This window comes from Amblyomma americanum, chromosome 5 (assembly GCF_052857255.1).
Source record: "Amblyomma americanum isolate KBUSLIRL-KWMA chromosome 5, ASM5285725v1, whole genome shotgun sequence".
NCBI lineage: Eukaryota > Metazoa > Arthropoda > Arachnida > Ixodida > Ixodidae > Amblyomma > Amblyomma americanum.
This window is the reverse complement of record NC_135501.1, coordinates 110,826,053-110,846,064: the sequence shown is the minus strand read 5'-3', so window position 1 is coordinate 110,846,064 and position 20,012 is coordinate 110,826,053. Positions and strand designations below refer to the sequence as shown.

The following is a 20,012-nucleotide window of genomic DNA, read 5'->3' as shown; positions in this document are numbered from 1 at the left end:
GTGTTACTATCTCGTGTTAGTCGCGTTGTGATCGGCTTAAGAAATAAATCAGGGCTCATGGATAGTTTTTTATTCTTGAGTAAGAAAAGAAATTTCAATCTTTCAAGTTTCTTCGGGTGAACAAAGAGGCCACTTACCTCGTCGCTTTCTGTGGCCGCAAGGTTATAGTGCTTCAAGCTAGCATTGAACGTTTTCAAGAGAGGTTAACAAGGACGACTACGATTTACGCAGCACGTCGAGCAGTCCGTAGCGTTCATAGGCACTCTATCCTCTAGTAATCTCACGCTCTTTTGGCGATCTTCTTGAGTTACGACAAGAAGTTAAAGTTTCTACACATGAGGTTTAAAGCTAAACTGAAGGCCTTACTCAAGCGTTTGCTTCTCACTGCTGTCAAGGATAGCATCTCCTTGGGCCCTGACAGCGGCAAAGTCCTGTGTCACCTTTTTCTTTTGACCATTGTCATTCCTATTGTTTTCCCAAAAAAACAGCCGTGGCTTAGCTTGGTTAAGCCTGGTGATTGCGAAGCAATAGTGTGTTATTCTCGGATCAGCTGGTAGTATGGCTGGTGGTAGTCTTGGGTTATGCTAGTGTTACGGCTTACAGTGAATCATCTAAGAGGAAGTCATCCGTCGAATCCGTGTATGCCGACAAACATTTCCCTCACCAGCGTGCCCATTACAAAATCTTCCAGTATCGATTGGCCGACGGTGCGGCAACACTCCATTTTCTCCGCGTCGTAAGATATGCCCACTCGGTGCTTGCAGTAGCGTTCGTTAAACTACGGTAGCGTTACGCCGTAATAAATGTTGGGGTTATTGTCCCCGTCCAAAATGCGATACAGTTTGTTGTACGTCTCCTCGTCGTCTTCACGATGCATTAGCGGTAGCTTGTACGTTTCGGCCACGTTGTAGATGGCCAAGTTGTCTGCATAACACCCCCATCGTTCGTCGGTCATCTTAAGTTTGCCCCACTTGTGCATCTGCGTGTCCGGCGTGTCGCTGGTTGTCCCGGGGTCCGGCGGTAGACCCATCTTGCGTCTTACAATGTCGTTCTTGTAGCGCGGTACGCGCTCGTACGCGTCGCCTATAGAGACCGTAGCGCCCCTGGTGAGAGGAGCGGGAGTTAGGCCGCCGTTGGTGGCTACCGCCTCGCCTCGCGACGGCGTGAGATGGGGCCCCGTTTTTACACAGCTGGTGTGACGGCACTCTAGGTCACGTGGTGTGACGTCACGCAGCGAGGTCACGCTAAAGGTCAATGGTGCCTACCACCGCCTCGCCACGGAACGGGCTCAAGTGCGACCTAAAGTAGTATTGCTTCGCAAAAAAATTTTGTGGTCTTCGCCACGAGTCTCATGTATAGTCGCAGGTGCTACATGGTGATTGCTTTCCTTTTTTTGTGTAGGACACACAACTAGTCATTAGACAACCATATCCGACGCCTCTTTTCAGGCTGAGGATTTTGCAATTCTCTCTCTCAACTGCACATGACGGCTCCACGACACCAATTCCTTATGCTCAATGCTTCCTTTCCGTCAGCATGTTAAAGCATTGGAACGGGAAATCTTAGAAGTGATGATGTCCCCGGATGCCATAATCGGAGTTCGGTTGCTTGCAGCGTAGAGGATTCATTTCTTTAGGTACGCCTTGCAACGACCAAGATCTAACAAAGATATTATTGGGGCGTGGAGTCGCGTCCTAGAGTAGAGTTGCCAGCATAGAGTTTAGTTATATGCCGTAATCTCTAGCTCCCCCGTGGGCAATTTCATGAAAAGTAGTGGTATCGATAAATGAGGTTTAGCGTCTTAAACCTGCCCTTAGGTCAACCTTAGAACAAGCGTCTTAGACGAACTCCGGATTAATTTTGACAAGTCGTGGGTATCCTAATTGTACACTTACTTGTCAGAACGCGCTGGCATATTTGCGCTTCTCTTAGATCAAATTGCGGCTGCCGTAGACTGGATGTGGCACCGCAACCTTGGGCTTAGCCACCATACGCTACAGCCACTAAACCACCCCGTTGGATGGAGATTTGTACGCCTGCCTACGTGCAACCATGAAAATCTCAATGATATATACATCACAAAAAAATGTCAATCCTGAGGATCACTTAATTTCCGGCATAAGTTTTTGGTTAGCGACAAACTCTGAACTAAATCAGTATCTGAAAGCAATAGCTTCTGATTTTCTCCGTATAGAAAGTACCACCTTTTATAGCCCGACAGCAAGAAGTTCGAAAGGAGAGAACTGAATTTTACATATCAGGACTGGAAAGTTCAGGTATTAGCACACCATCGATTTATTTAACTGCAAAAGAAATAGCATACCCGGACTTTATGTGCAACTGATTTAGTTTAGATTTCTTTTGGCCTTCCTTGATGGTGAAAATGGCGCTTCCTGCTTTTAGTATCATACCTCTTGGTACTCTGCATTCCCATTAATTGAATTTTTATTTTGTACTTTTCATAATGTTATTTTTTTGATTATCTTTTACGAGGTGCGTATATACTTTTTATTCCTTCCAACGAAGTTTTTGTAGCGAAAAAGTGCTCGTGTCCTATCTTGCTTCTTCCTTTGGTCATTGTTTTCTTCGCGCTACATTTCACCACAGTAACTCAAGGCTTTGGCTTCTGGCATTTTGCAGGTCGCTACAACGAAGGCCTCAAACATAACGCGAAGGTTCGACTCCTCCCGGACCTCTCGCGTTATTCAGCACGTGGCCGAAACGCGTGACACACTCAGCGTGGTCCACTCCTACGGCGTGGAGCAGCACTTCTGCAGACACTTCTACCGGGTCGTGGATGCTGCCATCCAGGCACTGCTGACGCTCGCAGGCATATTCCGTAGCACCCGTTTCCTAGGCGGTCTATGCGGATTCCTGGTGATCATGTGTTCCGTGGCGTTCACCATGTTTGCGACCGGGAACGTCCAGGGCGAGATCACGAGTGCAAGCGCTCTTGGACTCACACTTAATTCATCCATGGGGGTGAGTTTCCTGCAGTTACTTAGAAGCCTGCGATGAATCACCACAATAGGCAAAAAGGATCACTACTCATGCATCCGCACATAAAGACTCTTCAACAACGTTTATAAGTACAAACCAAAGTTTACCGCAGCTGACAAGTGAATTGGAAAAGAGCCGTCAAATCAGCCGCATTTCATTGGCTCTGCTTACATAAGCAAAGACGTAACACTTGGTAACCTCGGCTACAAATCGGAGGCACTGTAACCACTTCAAGGAAACACGCCACTCAATGTTTCATACAGTTGAGAAGGGAGTGGAACACAGAGACGAGTACAAAAAAAACGTGTAATCATTTTCGGTTGCAACTGCTGATGAAGGAGCATTTGCAAGTGAGCCTTAAGTCGCAGTAACCAAAAGTATGATGGAAATTACTGCGCTAGTGCGGGCAATGAAAGAGCAAAGCGAAATTGCTCCACTGTATGCGTGGCATGCTTCTGAGCGAGATATCCTAATTGTATAAAAGTTGTCATCAAGAACTAACAAACAGTTTAAGTTCGTGTGGTCGTGTGCGTCATTTTTTCCCTTTTGTAATGCGAAGTGCTTCCTAAGTAGCGAGTACATTTAAAACAAAAAAGCTGTAGCGGACTTTGTGCCAACCCAAAAAAAGCCGGCTCGTACTATCTAAGCTCAAGGCGCCACTCGGGAACTAGCTAGATGTGCTGAAATCCATCCTTCCCTAGGGTGGAAGAGAGATAAGGTTTAAGACTATTTCGGGATGTGGGGAGACTGGCGGCGGGACACCAATTGATGTGCAGTCTTTTCTCACTAAAGCAGTTCAGCCTTCATGTTCGGAACTGCGTAACGCCTGCTCCTCGCACTTACAAGATGGGTGCCTCTTTAGAACTCCGTGTTGTGTGGTCCCCTCGCCGGAAAATAAAAAACCTGTTGAAGGGCCACAGTGTCCCGCCCTAATTGTTCTGTGAATAACCTTCTGAAAATGCGTTGGGCCCAACGTATCGCGCTCTTCCCAAGCCACAGCTCCAGGACTTCAACGTATGTCCCTGGGTGTGCTGCTTTGATCGCTGAACTTCGCGGGCAGTTCCACAGGGTGTTGACAACTAGACCATGGGTGCCTCACAGATAATATTGTGTTCACATTGTTGATATTGTAGGGTGCCTCAGTTGACGCAGTTCATTAACAATTCTTTCACTTCCAAAAAAGTTCTCGTGACAGAGTATCGCTAGTTTTCCTGTCGGATTCGTTTCATAATATTGTGTACCCGTACACTTGCCCCTGTCTTTTCAGCACTTGCTCATGGGACGACAAAAATTGTTATCCCACCTTTCCGTCGAGATTACATGTTAGCATGAAATATATTGCAGGGGAAGCGTATCACATTCTAGGGCGCATCATGCATGGTAGATGCATTCTGGCTTGACTAGCTACCTTTGCTTCTTGGACAGACAGCGGCTCTTTTTGCTTCGTTTACTGAACCTAAGCAGGACAAATGACTCCCCTTGTTAATTTCGAGGAGTGCAGTGCCATTGCGTCGGCAGCTTCTTTTTTTCTGCTGAGCAGCGCGCTGCTGGAGTTAACATTGCGAACTGTGAAACAAAGGAATGAAAGATGACTAAGACGAAAAATGAAACTGTACCACCAGGGGCAACGTATTTGAGGCAAGAACATCAACAACAACAACAACCAGAGCCAGCCAGTTGGTACACACAGCTTGTGAACATGCATTGGTGGGCCAGAATAAATAGTACAAGTTTGCCACCGAAGTTGCCTGTAAACCGGCTCGCGTGTCGGATTTGGCCGGTCTGTATTTTTTTTTTCTGTGAACTGAAGGCAATATTAAAAAAATTATTTCCGAGTGGATTTAAGGACCAAAGAATATAGCTACTCTATTTACCCAAGCGGCGGTTCGAATCTCGCTAGTGGCGTCGCGAAAATAAAAAGCGCCTTGAAAGGAATATGGTCCAATGACGTTCGAACCAAAAGCACTTCATTGCGCAACGGCACGCCTAATTGCGTTGCTATTTTTTTTATTCATTTTCGCTCTTCCACCAAAACTTGTTCCAATACAATTAAATTAAAAGAGCGAAAAAATGGCAGCGCTTATGGAATCGACATTATAGCTTTAAGACTCTTTAAGGTCTGTCAAGGGTTTCACACTAGCCAGCAAATTCGTCACAGAGGCTAGCGATTTCTGCTCTTCAAAAAACAGGATTTACTCTCTCGAAAATAAAGCCTGACTGCCGTATCACAATTGAAACCGGCCATGCGAGATAGCTGTAAACAGTGGATGGCGATCAGCATAGTAAGGTCAAACGGAAGCCCGTCGCGTTAACCTAATAAGGCAACCTTTGTGCTATGATACGTATCTGATGTCCGCACACTGCACGCGTGCTCTCTGGCATGTGGTAGTGGAGGACGTCTAATGTACACACACGGTGGAAACATGTATACATAAAAAGACAAGCAATTTTAATAACGGTGGTAAGTTTTGAATAGCCGTCGCAGTAAGGCTCGCTTAGAGAAAGCTACTGGAGCTTTCTCAGTGGCATTTCATACTGTCTTTTTGGTGGCTTCTTGGGTTTCATGGCTGTGCGCACTTGCACAAAAGCTCATACATCCTGTAAACATGTACAATCGCTTGTCGTTTTATACATTCAAGTGGTATGTGCTTTTTTCTACGCAGATATCTCTGCTGATCATGGGCTCTACTTCAGCACTCTTTTTTCTTGGCCACATGCTGGTGTCTTTCGAGCGGTGCCTTGAATATACTCGGCTTCCATCTGAGGTGAGTGCCACAACAAACTAGAGTGATCTCAAGTGTCTCCTGTGTCATGTGTGCCAAGTGTTGCTGGTTGATATGAAGAAAAAGATACACGTGCGAAGAATGCGTCCTAGTTCTAACTTTTATGTAGTTTTTTTTATTGTGCCACTTTCATAAAGTGCGTAGTTGCCGCCGAATGAGATAATAGTCATAGATATAGCTGAACTAACATTCGCTCCATTACTGAAAGGTATGAGTACTGTAGATTACCGGTCAACTGTCTTCAATGCTGACATCCATAAACATAGTCTTCAGTTTTCAGCTACACTGCAACCAATTACGGCTCCTCGAAACGGAAATCTTTGTTACAGAACTTTATTTACATGGCTTGTACGAACGCGCTATTAAAGGTTTGCTTGGCCCAAATTTCACTTCGGCATGTGAAGGCCTAAGCAAGGCCGAACAGTGTAATAAAGGTTGTTGGCGTTTTGAGTCAAGCCTGTGCTGTGGGTTGTGTCGCTGCTGAAGGAGCGAACTACACCACTTTTTCCCTGCCGGCAGCATTCGCCGCATCAAATTGCATGCCAGTCAGTCCATTTTTTTGTATACTCAATTTTTGCTGCATTTTTAGGGATAATCTCCAGTGATGGAAAGTGGTTCAGTACCAATTAAACGTCATGCTTTATTATTTTTCCGGGGTTATTTGTTTTGGGGAGTCAACATTAGCATCCAGAAGAGCGCTGCCATACGGGTACAGATGAAGGGTATACAACCATATACAACGCTTTATGGAGCTTTGCATTTGAAACCTGGTCCCCAGACTTCCTAGTTTTTCCTATTTTAAGTGTACTGGACATGGGGTCTTTCCTGGAATGGGAATTTCTTACTCTGATTTGGTCCTAAAGCAGCCTTAGCTTGAATAAGTTACGCCAAGGACGGGACGCAATGAATAGACACGAGCTCGCGTCATCTGTCGTCTTCTCGTCCTATCTTTGTAAAACTATATAGCCCAACTTTATGCTCTCACAGCCAGCTTTAACTCTAAATGATGTGTTGAGACCGTGTGCAGTTGCTGTCGAAACTGCTTCATTGTGCCTAAGTTTCATTAAATACTACACAGGACGAATTGCCGGCTAACGTTTGGCGTCGTATTTCTCCTACCCAAACAGATTGACTGCGGCACACCGCAAATCAGAGGAAGCCTCAGGAAAACAGCTGCATCAGTCCGGGACCACCTTTCAGTTCAAGCATCCCAAGCGGTGCCTGCAACATGGCCAACAGAAGGAAAAATCGAGTTCCATGATTTTAACGCTTCTTACAAGCCTGGAATCCTTCCGGACGTCCTTGTTGGTGTTTCATTCACAGTCGAACCGCACGAAAAGGTAGGTTTAGGCAAAAACAAAAAAAAATAACTTTTAACCTCCTGTCTGGTGCTTCTTGTTGAACGAAGAATTTTATTTCTTCTTTGCATTCTAAAACATTCACTGAACGCCATTTTCAAAGAAGGCAGCCTGAAAAGAGTGCTAAACTAAATGTTTATTTCAGGATAAAGTAGTTGAGAGGTTATGCGAACACATGCGCTAAAAGCGGCACAAGTGTCGTCTTCTTGTTTCGCTTTTAGCGCATACGTTTAAATGCTTAGAGACCAACTCGCCCCGGTAAAAGCTTTGCTAGTTGAAAGGGACGAAAGCAGCGCCCTGCTGAACGTCATTTTCATTGCCATCAACCATTGCTGCAACTGACTAGTGTATTGCCACCTTTTAGCTTCCGTTAGAGTAGCTTGTACTTGTTTTTCTGCACTACTTACCTCCCCTTTTTAGTGCGAAGGATATGCGTTTATTATAAGACAGCCATATTCGTGCAGAAAGTTTGTTCCGAGCTGTTGTTTCATTCATTGGTTATAAATTGTAGAACCTTATTCTTTCTTACGCTCATTTTTTAAACACTGCGATCACTTGGCTAATATCGAATCAGCTAGGAAAGTTAACCGGTTCACAGAAGTGTTTGTTTAACATTTATCCCAGGAGGCTAGGTCACTTGTGTGTTTGTCGTGTGTGTGTGTTGTCTTCTTCTGTCGCTTTTTGCGCATGCGTTCGCATAATGATCAATTAACTATTTTTTTACAGCGAAAAGATCTGGCGAGAAGTGTTTTAAAATAAAAACTTATTTCTTCAAGAAGCGCTAAATTCAATGCAGATTGTAATACATCCAACTGTAGCCTATTTATTATACTTCCAAACTAAAAAAGTGCCAGAGCTGTGAGTGCAAAACTTTTCAAAAATTTATTCGTTAAATATGCTGGTAAGAGGAAAAATATTATACGCAAAACAAAAATAAGCTGCTGCACTGAGCCGCAATTTGATTACAAAGATTTTATTCTTACAAAACGTTGCACATATACATAGACACCATTCTTGCGATCTTCAGCTGCTTATATAATACACTGCCCATTCCGTGGCCTTACAAGTTAACCCAGTGTGACTGCAGCGCCACTAGAGAAAGCAGTCGCATGAATGCATTAAGTGGAGGTAGATGTGGGATTTGCTGCACATTACACTTGGTCTGAGTTCTCTTCTTGTTTTTTTTTTTTATAGCAGATCTTGCAGTTCCTACTTTTTTCAGTATAATTTCGATAGGTAGTGAACTGTTCAATGGGTGAAAAGCAGGCGGGGTCATATTGACATCATCATAATGAAACTTCTGCTGGCGAATTTGGTAAAATATATACGCAGTATTTTGCAAAGACTCTATAGAATCAAATAAATTCACTCTTATTATTTAAAAATCAAGTGCATTGCATAAAAAACAATGTGAACGGTAAACCAAAACACGTCCGAGCACGCACTGATGTCCCGGGCCTCTGAGTCAAAGTCTTGTAGTCAAAATCGAAATAGGACGATTTCATGTGGTTGTCTAAATCTCTACTACTCCTAAAAACTGCGTAAAAAGAGAAAAAAGTGCTCCGTGTATTCTTTTACCTTTGAGGAGCACGCGGTGAATCGGATGCCATGCCCGATGACCAGCGGACTATGACCGGTCAGGTTCATTGTTCACGTCATCTCCTCGCGTTACTAAATGACGAAACTAAACTGAAACAAAAAAGGTGCAATATAAGCATACTACATGGTACAGCTTGTCCAAGGGCGCCGTTTTAGACTTTTGGCGGCAGTTTCTAAACGATGGTCATATATGAGCGATGGCCTATGGGACGGCATGGAACAAGTTAACTTTGAACTAGCGGCAGCATCCTTAGTTTAACTGTTACAGTCTAGTATCATGCCACGGCTAAATATCAGGGAGCACTACACACATTGATAGCCCACAAAAAAGGGCACTTCCATGCCCTCAAACATCCTGAATCGTCTCGAATATGATAGTCTGTCAGTGCCACAGAGATGGTAGGTACTCTAATAGGCAGGGCATATAGACTGGCAAATTCTACCTTTGATACTTGCTGGATTCGTTTGCGAATGCGCTAGCTTTTCCTTGCTACACTGCACTTTGTACACTATCAAATAGATAGTCCCTTCGAAGCAGGCGTCGCGAGCTCTCAGCTTAATATCTAGACAATACTGAATGTGTTTAGGCGCGCCCATAACGCGTGGTATGTTGTATACGTACATAAGCGCTCAATGAGAGTTTTGTCACAATAACAGTGTAACATCAATCAACGTAAATTACGCGCCCACAAATGTAGTGTACGTGTGTCATGAACGCGAGATCACGCTGGCTTCCGGTTCTAGACGCATACTTAGCACACTCATACCAGCCAGAGCAAGTCGATCAGAACGCATCAGAACTGTTTCTATCATATTCATCGCTTTGTAGCTTGCAAAAGCTTAGATTGCTGGTAGAATTAGCACATAAATGAGCATTGTCCAAGACAATCAAGCAGCGGAACAACGTCAGTTAGCGCTGTGGGACACCTCCCAAGGTGTTAATCAATATTCAGTCTCTCATTTTTAACATTGCAGGTGGGCATTGTCGGCCGCACTGGGGCTGGCAAGTCTTCGCTATTCATGGCAGTCCTGCGGGCTTTGAGAGCGTCTAAGGGAAGCATTCAGATCGACAGTGTAAACATTGCATCTGTTCCCCTGCGAAAACTTCGATCCGTCGTCACCTTAATCCCACAGGTGAGACAGTTTTTCATATTGTTTTGTTTCTCAAACATCTATAACGCCAGAACGTGATAGCGAACGGTAACATATGCATCGAAGGTCCCACTTCCGCACTTAAATTTTTTTTAAATGTCGTGAATAACTGGAGAACGTGAACATAATCTTTAGAGTGGTAAGAGCTTTTGTTCAGTTAGGTGCATGTCGTTTATTTTTACCTGCAAAAGGTGTCTTGAAGTGAGCAAAAAAAAGTTGTTAATCGTAGTGTTTAATTAAAATAATACCGCACCTTTAAGCAAGTATTCAGGTAGAGGTCTTGACTTAAATAACTCTGAAGGCACTCCCTTGGAATAATATAATAAAAGCACGGCTTCCGCTCGGGACAAATCCTTGCTCCTAAAATATTAAAAACATCCAGCAGTAAGGAGCAATTCTTTTTCCTAAATATAGTCATAGTTGAACCAAGTGCAAAAATGAGCCGACTTATCAAAGCTCCTTCAGAAGCAAATGCCTCAACACACTCACGTAGTGCGTTCTGAGCAGTGCTTAAAGTGGGTGCCATAAAATTTTACTGAGGAAAGATTCACTTGTGACTGTTACTATAAGCGACTGAGGAAAGATTCCAATCAAAGGTGTATACGTGATCTCTCTTGTATGTACATATGTAACAGCAAACCACACATGCAAATTTGTCAAAATGTTTGTTTTTCAAACAATTAAAACCTGTTTTTGTTATGAATTATTTCAGTTCCCTGCATTAAGTGCCAAAGGCGTGTAAATATCGCAGAATCTAAAATCAGACACTTGCTTCGGGTTTGCCTTTCGGTGACAAAGTACTCTGGCAGATACGTAAAGCAGTTTAAGAAATTTAAATATCATTTGATAATAATGCCTATTATAATAAGCTTTGAATCTTTTATCGGTTACCTTGAGCTGTTTGAAATGTACCCAGGGTTGCGCGATAAAATGGGCCTATGGCTGAGAGTTCAGCTCTTCTCGGATATTGCTTGCCAAAATAATTTCAATTACTTAAGCAGACGTAGCAGCAGCTAGAGAATTTATTTTCCTGAGTAAAGGTTCGAAATTCTGCTTATTAGCCTCCAATTGCTTCCATTTATGTCCCTACCCATGCGCAGTCCGTTAGTAAAATTTCTAAACGTTTTGAGCGTAATTTCCACTTCGTGTAAGCGTCAGATATGATATTTTTCCGTGATGTGAGATAGCCCTCACCAGGAATACCTCCAGACATGGCGGATATACACCAGGCTGCATGAGAGACACACGGTCATCGCTCTCTGTGTTCGTTGACCGGTATTCCCGCCTCATACGCGACAGGACCCGTGTTTGACGCGAGGCCCCTTGCGGGACGTCTTGGACCCGACTGGCAGCCATTCCGATGAAGACGTTCGCCGAGTTCTGGACCAAGCACACCTAACTGATTTCGTTGGAGGCCACACGGAGGGCATCCTCCTCGAAGTGGGCGATGCCGGAAGCAACCTCAGGTACTGTGCTTCAATCTCATCTCGCCATAGGCATCAGTGCCGTCCGGTTTAAGTATCGCCATTTATGGGGCCAAACTTTAACACTTTACCGATGGGCGTCCGATGTGCAACGAATCTTCGATAGCTGTGTGACATGTTTAATTGAAAACCAGTGGGAGCAGGGCTGAAGATGACCATGAGACAAGGATTGAATGCTTATTCATGGACAGCATTTATTATTTAAGTAGGGGAGGATTACAGGCCCCGGCTATAACCTCCACCAACGTGGCGTGAAGGATCCAGCGCCCGTAGCCCTCTTCGAATCTTCTCAGTTTTTTTTTTCCGACGCCATATTAGTGCGCATAATAAAAGGTAATAACGGCTTGGAAAAGGAGTGCATATGGCGCACAAAGATGAAAAATTCAACATAAGGGAACATCAGATAGATGTTTCCTAGCAGATGACTCCGAAACGAACAGAAAGACAGAAATTCAAGCCTAAATAAATCAATTGCTGTAATGTCATATGTACTATAAATTGTCCTCGCTACGGGAAAGAAAATTCTAATATTTTCAACCATAGAAGCAATTGAGTCAATGAGCAAATAATCATCAAATTCGTGCCAGTTAAACGAATCTTGTGCCCACTCTGTGTTCCGCGCCTTGTCGATGCAAAGCGTAGGCGGCCGCCGCGATGGCTTAGTTGGTTCTGCTGAACGAATGCTGGCACAAAACACGCGGGTTTACACCCGAGCGCGGCAGTCGCATTTCGGTGAAGGTGAAATGCTAGGATCCATGTACTTTCCTAAGGCAGTGTACGTTGAAAAAACCGAGGTGGACGATATTGTCTACAGCCCTCCGCAACACCATTCGTCGTAACCTGAGTCGCTTAGGACGTTAAACCCTGTAAAACAAATAAAACCTAAACAAATATAATGCGTCCAAAAGCATAAAATTAAAACCTTCCGCTCTTGTATACGGTTTCACGCCATGTCTGCACCCAAAATTACGCAGTGCGGGGCAGCGCCAGCTGGTTTGCCTGGCCAGGGCCCTGCTGCGTCGACCACGTGTGCTGCTGCTGGATGAGGCCACTTCCCACATGGACGGAGACACTGACAGGTTGGTGCAGAGCACGCTGAGGGACAGCTTCGCCCACTGCACGGTACTGGCCATCGCGCACCGACTGGACACCGTGCTCGACTATGACAAGTGAGTGATCTTGAATTAGTTTGATATACGATGACGCAAAGCAAATCGAAAATGTTCGCGTTTCCTAAGAAAGGTCAGATTAAGGAAGCCAGCCCTAACACATCCTGAGACGTCTTTTACTATAATAGTGCACTTTAACTGTTAGTTTATTATGTAAGAAACTTTGGTTTTAATCGCGAATCGATGCACTAAATTTTCAAAAAGTATTGAGAAGCTCTCAAGGAAGAAGTGTACTTTGAAAGCTACCAAACCTTAAACATCGAACCTAACAGCTGAATCCTTGAAAATACAAGCTAGTGCCTCTTTCGTCATTTATCTTGCCGCACAAAATATTCATGCCTTCAGTGCTTGGAGATGCCTTACAACAGCCGCAAAAACTCCTGACGGATAGCATAATGCTGTAGTGAAGAATACAGCCGCCACAGTTCCAGGTGTGCTGTGCTAAGCCCTTTAAAGGGCAGTCGCAGGGTAATTAGTTTGTCTTAGTGCAGATTCATTCGAAGGATTTTCCGTGGGGTAAAATACTTTCGTTTGGAGGTTTGATTCTGGGATAATTTAGAGCAAGTACGGTTTGACTTCGACACATAATAATCACGGTGTGGAAATGCATTTGAGTATCCCATTTTTTATGCGATATTTTGTATGCGACAGTACGTGACGTCGTTTTTACAATTAAAACCACGCAAAATAGAAACATTTATTTGAATACAACTTGGTATTATGAGGATCACTTTGCAGCACGCATGAAATAAAAGAATGCGAAACCGGACGCCCCCTCTTTTTTGTTTTTTGTTAGCACGTCGCACACCGATTGAAAGACAGGAAATGTTCAAGCGTCAGCTTCCTCGTTGTGTGACACTATCAACATAATGGGGGCGAACCATTGGCTTCTAACCCGAACACAAGAATAATGGAGCCGCTTGCATCTCCATTGCACTTAGCTAAGATCCTTGGAATTTTAAAGATGTTCTGTGCTACTACTTCCAGTAGTTTCGTTTTCACTGGCAGCGTTACAAAATGTCTAAAGGCACTAAAGAGCTTCAGGCCATATCGATACCCAACATATTTAGCAAGGCGGCTACCGCCAATGCTACGAGCTTTCGGAACATAAGTTTATTTTCACCTGGCTGGAAACTGTTCTTGTAAATGGGTCTAAGGCCAATCTTCGCGGTTCAGAGTAAGGTTATAGTATGATCGGACATTGTAAAACCACGCAACTAATGCGCCACTGCTTGTGAATCTTTTTTGCTTTCCTAATTACAGCTGACTGTAATCACACCAAATGAGCAACGTTGGGCATTCAGAATACTTTTCCGCACCGCCCTTGCGAACGACCTGTCCTCGCCGCGCACCGGCTGCTAACCTGTCGACTACAGCTACTAAATTTTAACCTTACGAAATACGAAACTCTAGATATAATGCCGCCATAAGGTTCATCTGGTTTTGGTGGAGATCAGACGGGGCTCCCTTACATTAGGTCGTCAGTTGAGCTGCTATTGATGCTAAGTAGCTTTCCTTAGCATTTTCTTTTGAGGCGCGCTTAGCTGTTTGTCTGAATGCTATCTGTGCCATGGGAGTATAAAAAGTCAGAACGCCGATTTTTTTTATATGGGTAACGTAGGGAATTGCGTGACTTGTGGATCGAAGATGTTTATACAGTTACCTATCCATAGTTATTATTTGATTTCTACTCCAGCAGCCGTTTTGCGTGATCAATGCGGTATTCTTCATCTTTTTTTCGGGCGTTCTTTTCTTGGTGGTAAATACATAGCTTGTTTTGATCACGTGTTAACAGGAAGACACATCAGGGGTGGCGATTTTCCTTCATCAGTTTGTACTTAAGCTCGGGGACAAGTTTTTGCGGCAATGCAACCATTGCGAGGCAAGAAAAGAAAACAGGCGACCTTTGCCTCTTGAAGGCTGAAGGACCACAAGCATGAGTCATTTCGCGGCAGAATGCAGTCCTGGAGACGACGGCGACAAAGCCAACAAGTTCACATAAAGATATGGGTCGTTCTTTGATTTTAACAATTGAATTACACCTCCAGTCGTCCCTCTAAATTATAATATTGGGCTTTCGGTTGCAGTGGAAGTGCCGCTCAAGGGGTGCGCTTACGGCAAAAAAACAAGAGACCGACCCCGCAAACCGCCTTTCCTCTTTGATTGCAGGAGGTGCGGTTAGTATAACCCTTGTTTACTGGCCGGGCAACTTGGCGCTGTGTCACAGTACGCTGATTAAGAGCGTCACCTTTTTTTTTCTGCCTAGCCTTGGCTGCATAGGCGAAGAAATCTGCCCCTGATTTTAGTAGTGATCTCTAGGAATCTTTTGCAAATATAGACACATTTCAAACCCGATTCCTGTCACAACACTCATTCGGATATCCTCGCCACAAAGATGTCAAGATATATGGCTACCTGGCACACCTCATCCTTCTGTACATCGCATTGCGTTAAACTGATCAATGAACAGCGCCTAAATTTGTTGCCATAATATCTCAGTACGTGAAAACTACCCGCCCAAAATTGCGGCGTTTTTTTTAAACACAGTAAGCTGCTTTTGCACTAGGAATTACTGTTAAATATTTCTCTTTTCAAAAAATTACTTATACTCAGCATTGTAAGTTTTGAGTCAGTAGCGAGTATTTTTGTCACTAAAGTCAGCGTCGTTCATTTTAAGACAAGAATGTCATTGCACGTTAAAGAACCCGAGGTGGTCGAAATTTCTGGAGCCCTTCCCTGCGGCGTCTGTCATAGCCTGAGTTACTTTGGGACGTTGACCCCACATAAACCGTAAAATATTTTAATAAAAAAACTTTTTTTGTTATCGCACTTCATGTAGAAGCATAAGCTTGGTAATTTCAATGTTCTTGCTACGCAGGATCGTTGTGATGGCTGGAGGCCGTGTTATTGAATTCGGCCATACCAACAGCCTCGCCTCGGATCCTCGCTCCGAGTTCCATGCTCTGCTGCTTGCTGCAGGGCTCGCGCCACTGGACGCGGCCTTCAAGTCTCCAGCACTACGTAATTACAGCACAAGGATGTAGCGACACGCCCAGACCATGAATACTTTACTTGGCGAAGAAGGTAACAGTGTTTACTTCTCACGAAAGACGCAGTCACAATGGTTATTCATAGAAATTTTATGAAGGAAAACAGTGCAGTCATGGTGAAAAACTGGAGCGTAAGGTATATTTCAACTGTGATGGATGGGTATACCCTTTTTTAAATAACCATTTAATTAAGTAATGGTTTCTCCAACTTCGGCATTCTCAGCCAGCTTTTATAGAACTGAAGAACTCAATGTATCTCAAGTGCTTTTTGTAATTTACCAGTTAGAGGTAAAATGACTTTACCATATGTTACCATAACAATTTAAAACCAGTATATGCCTTTCAAAGCATGCGCCAGCGGCATAGATGGGATGTAGTTCGTTGCTTCTTTAGAAATTTGAAACCGATATACATCCTAGCGGCCAATTTTCGCAAAAAACAATATAAGTGCATGCGTTCCCCGTGCTTCTGTACCGGTTTCTTGCTGTTCACGTGCATGTGAAAGCAAGAATGCGTGATATTGACTGATGGCTCACGTCTTCAAAATTAATCGACATCTGCATTGATAATTCGAGAGCCGAATAAACGATGAGCGTTTAAACTGGCTCACTGAACATTATCAATGAATTATCTATGAAAGGTGAGATATACGCTATTTATTTGGCAGTAAAGTTCGTAGTATAAGTTGATCAACGTACGTGGGTGATCTTCATCGACTCACAGGCTGCATTAAAATCCCTCGTCAGCGTCACTTCTGCATCATGGAAGATAAGCTTAGTTTACGAAACGCTTAAATAATTCTCCAAGGCATCAAAGAAGGAGCATTTAGTAGTGTTTCAATGCATACCCCGGCACTGTCTTATGAAAGGAAACACCGAGGCAGATGCAGTGGCCAGGCAAACTCAGGCTAATGTTATTAACTTCTAGCATGCCATTATGATGACGTGAAATCGGCTGCTGTTTCATATACATGGGAATTAGTGTTACCGAAAAAATGTGGTTCCTATCAAATTACACAACTTCCAACGTTTATATATTTTAACCTCTCTCACTATTCACAATACCAATATCACTCCACAGTAATATAGAAACTCTCATTCAGCGCTCGCGATAGATGAAAGGTACACGAGTCACTTTCTACATAGAATTAGGCGTGGATATAACCCACGATGCGCGTGTGGTTCAAGGTTGAGGATGTACGCCATCTGTTGCATCCATGACAACATGACACCTGAGGAGAGACTTGACCACCCTTGATAAAACGCCTCTTTGAATCTCCAAAAAGTACTAGGTCCACGACCGACGCATGCTGTGTGGAAACGGGCAGTCATAGCGTTTAAATGTTTCCTCGAGGTCTGTGGCATCCTCAGGAGGTACCAGATATCACTTTAAAAAAATGTGTTATTGCTCGCCTTCAGTCGTGCTGTCCAGTGTTCTGGTAATCATTTATATATGTTTATGTCCTGTATCTTATGTATCTGATATCGCAATTGTTTCTGCCCATTTGTTATTTTTCTTTTTTCTCGCATTCGTGACCTGCCGCGGTGGCTCAGTGGTTGGTTGCTCAGCTACTAATCCGGAGTACCCGGATTCCATCCCGACAGCGGCGGCAGCGTTTCGATGGAGGCGAAACGCAAAGGCGCCCGTGTGCTGTGCGATGCCAGTGCACGTTAGAGATCCCCAGGTGGTCGAAATTAATCCGGAGCCCTCTACTACGGCCCGTATTTCATGATATCTTCTCTTAGTTCCTTCTTTATCTCTTCCCTTAAGGCGCGGTTCAGGCGTCCGTCGAGATATGTGACACAGATACTGCGCCATTTCCTTTCTCAAAAAAACATTTTTTAGGCGTTTACTCTGTTCATGAGAAATCATTGTTTATATCTATTCAGTTTATGTCGTTGAGTAATTTCATTACTTATGGTTTATTTTTATAATTTATATCAGCATTTCTTGCTTCGCGTTTTATTATTTGCATTCTGAATTGTGTGTTGTAGCAGTGTTTCATGAGCGTTCTGTCGCTAGTTGCAGTGTTTATTTTTCATTATGCGGAAAGAAGTAGCCGGCGCCACAATCAGGCACCAACATCTCGTTTACCATTGAGGTCAATAAAAAGTTCAGAACTATTTGTGTCCTTGCTCTCCTGCAATTTTTTCTGCAATGGTACTCAAAGCCAATTGAATTATTGTCTCGCCAATATGTTATGTAACAATATATGTAGTCGATACCAAGTTAGTTCACGTCCAGTAGAGGGTCAGATTAACCGATAATAATCGGAAATTTATTGGGCTAAGATGACCGCAGCTGGCACAGGACAAGGATGATTGTAGAAATATGGGAGAGGTGTTTGTCGGACAGTAGACGTAGAAAGGTTGGCGATGGTGGTGATTATTTTGTTGCTTAGGGGGAAGATTAGCGGCGCAGTGCGCATGCGCAGAACACGAGCACCCCTTGAGTCTTCGGTTTAGAGGGTGTCGCTAACTGAAAACCGCCGAAATAGCACGGCCCTCTAACGCCGGTTACGGTCGGGCTATAAGGCCGTCTCTTATTTTTGGGCTAACATTTGTACATAGAACTATGCACCAACTAGCCCCGAACAAGTGTTACTTCAATAAGGCTGCGTCCGCCCAAGAGGGGACAGCTCCCTTCACAGCATGCTTGTCATTCATTGATGCTTAAAATTTGTGCCACACATCATGATGCCTCTTGGTTTCGTTTCGCTTGAACTCGTCTTGACTCTAAAGATGCAACTTTAAATTATGTCTTTTTTAAAATAATTTCTGGACACTCATAAATCATAGGGATCAATACGGATGTCATTGCGGCTGTCATGAAAACACAGAAACAAGAAGCATCTAGCGGCACATACTGACAAGTAATGGGGCACTAAGTCCAGCCGTAGCCAAAGCCAAAAAAAAGAGGACACATCAGCCACCTTCGTTTAAGAATTGTTTTCCGAGAGGGAGATAGATAGCGCAGCACGCTCTGGTGGTTGAGCTTCATGATCACCGATGACATCATGATGCGTGAGATATTTAAAACCAACCCATATTTATGTGGGATGACGGGCTGTGCGCTTATTGCGAAAATTTTGCTCCAAGCAATTCAAAACAAATTTACTTCGCGAGACATACGCGGCCCTCGAGCCATTTGTGCACTGCGACTGCAGAAATCTCCTTGACCAAGTACGGCTTTCATAATTACTTCTTAGCTTTTGTGGTCGTTTACCAGTGTATGATCCTCGCAAAGATACGGCAGTTCTGCCGTGGGAAGGAACGTCCAGAAAGAAAGTGAGGATTTGTAGGCGGCTCTTGTTCTCAGAAGCACGCAACATGGTAAAGGTCTAACTTTTACTCATGAAATGCCATCGGGAGACAACCTACAGTTTTTAGACATCCACATGATGGTTTCGAACGATGGTGTGTGCTGGTTGTAACGCCCAAGAGCCCAAAAAGATCTGTTATCCTATAGTTCAAAGAACTAAAAAACTGTTAAGAGTGGGATTGCTGCTCTGTGTCTACAGCCTTCCCTCACAGAATGCAGAAAAATTTCAGTGATCAGGTTGGCAGGCGCTTATCTGCCGGGTTTCCTTGTGCGATCGTGGCTGCTGTGGCTGAGAGGCTACTGCAAAGAGAAAGCGCGGCAAAGGGCTGAAAGCAAATCTAGACTAGTAGTCATGCCGGACGTGCACAAAGTATCACATAACATGGAGAAGGTGGCGGGAAAGTACAATGTGCCGATGGTGTTTACAGCGCCGTCCAAACTGGCAAAACTCTGCCCCCACATCACCAATCAAGGAACAAAGCAAAGTGGTTGAGAAAAAAAGCACGCTAGGCCCTGTGCTGGGTGCGCCGTCAAAGTTGTCTACGAAATACCACTAACTTGTGGAAAAACGTACGTAGGCCAGACTGGACGCTGCATGATCGATCGTATATGGGAACATGGGTTATCGCTAACAACGAGGGAGGGATATAATTTGGCTAAGCATTGGCTGTCCTGCAGTGACTGTCGGCCACGGCTGAATGAGATTAGAGTTATACGCAGGAGTCGCGACACAATCGCGCGTGAAGTTATGGAAGCCTTTTTCATAAAGGAAAGAGGAGATGAATGTATAAGTGATTCTTCGATTGCGCTGGTCAATAGTGAGGTAGCCTTCCTCGATAAGGCGATGTAAGTTCTGGCCTTGCCGTACCGTTTCGCTGCGCATGATCAAAGTGTATTCTTCTTGCTTCAAATATGTCATGTGTCCGTTGAATAAAACGAGTTTTAAGTTTGCGCTCGCCCCATACTCTGTCTTGTGTGTGTATTTTTCGCGCAACTTCCATGTCTGAAGGATTGAACCAACTAGCCTGAGAACACGTTCTAATTAGTCAAAAGCACTTGTTGCGCTTCAGTACAGCTGTATAGTCATAAAACAGCA

At 44.0% G+C, this 20,012-nt stretch overlaps 1 protein-coding gene across 2 annotated transcripts in view; it reads left to right on the top strand.

Annotated features, from left to right (window-relative positions):
• Positions 1-19,776, top strand: part of LOC144132604 (multidrug resistance-associated protein 1-like) — a 119,882-nt gene extending 100,106 nt beyond the window's left edge. The window contains exons 21-28 of one of the 2 annotated variants that reach the window (XM_077665134.1): positions 2,641-2,982; positions 5,664-5,765; positions 6,911-7,123; positions 9,716-9,874; positions 11,192-11,358; positions 12,351-12,545; positions 15,424-15,629; positions 17,149-19,776. In XM_077665134.1, the coding sequence (XP_077521260.1) occupies positions 2,641-2,982; positions 5,664-5,765; positions 6,911-7,123; positions 9,716-9,874; positions 11,192-11,358; positions 12,351-12,545; positions 15,424-15,589 (1,344 nt within the window). In that variant the 3' untranslated portion in view covers positions 15,590-15,629; positions 17,149-19,776. Of the gene's footprint in view, positions 1-2,640; positions 2,983-5,663; positions 5,766-6,910; positions 7,124-9,715; positions 9,875-11,191; positions 11,359-12,350; positions 12,546-15,423 lie in introns of both variants that reach the window. The other variant, XM_077665133.1, reaches the window with a different exon arrangement.
• The last annotated feature ends 236 nt before the right edge of the window (positions 19,777-20,012 follow it).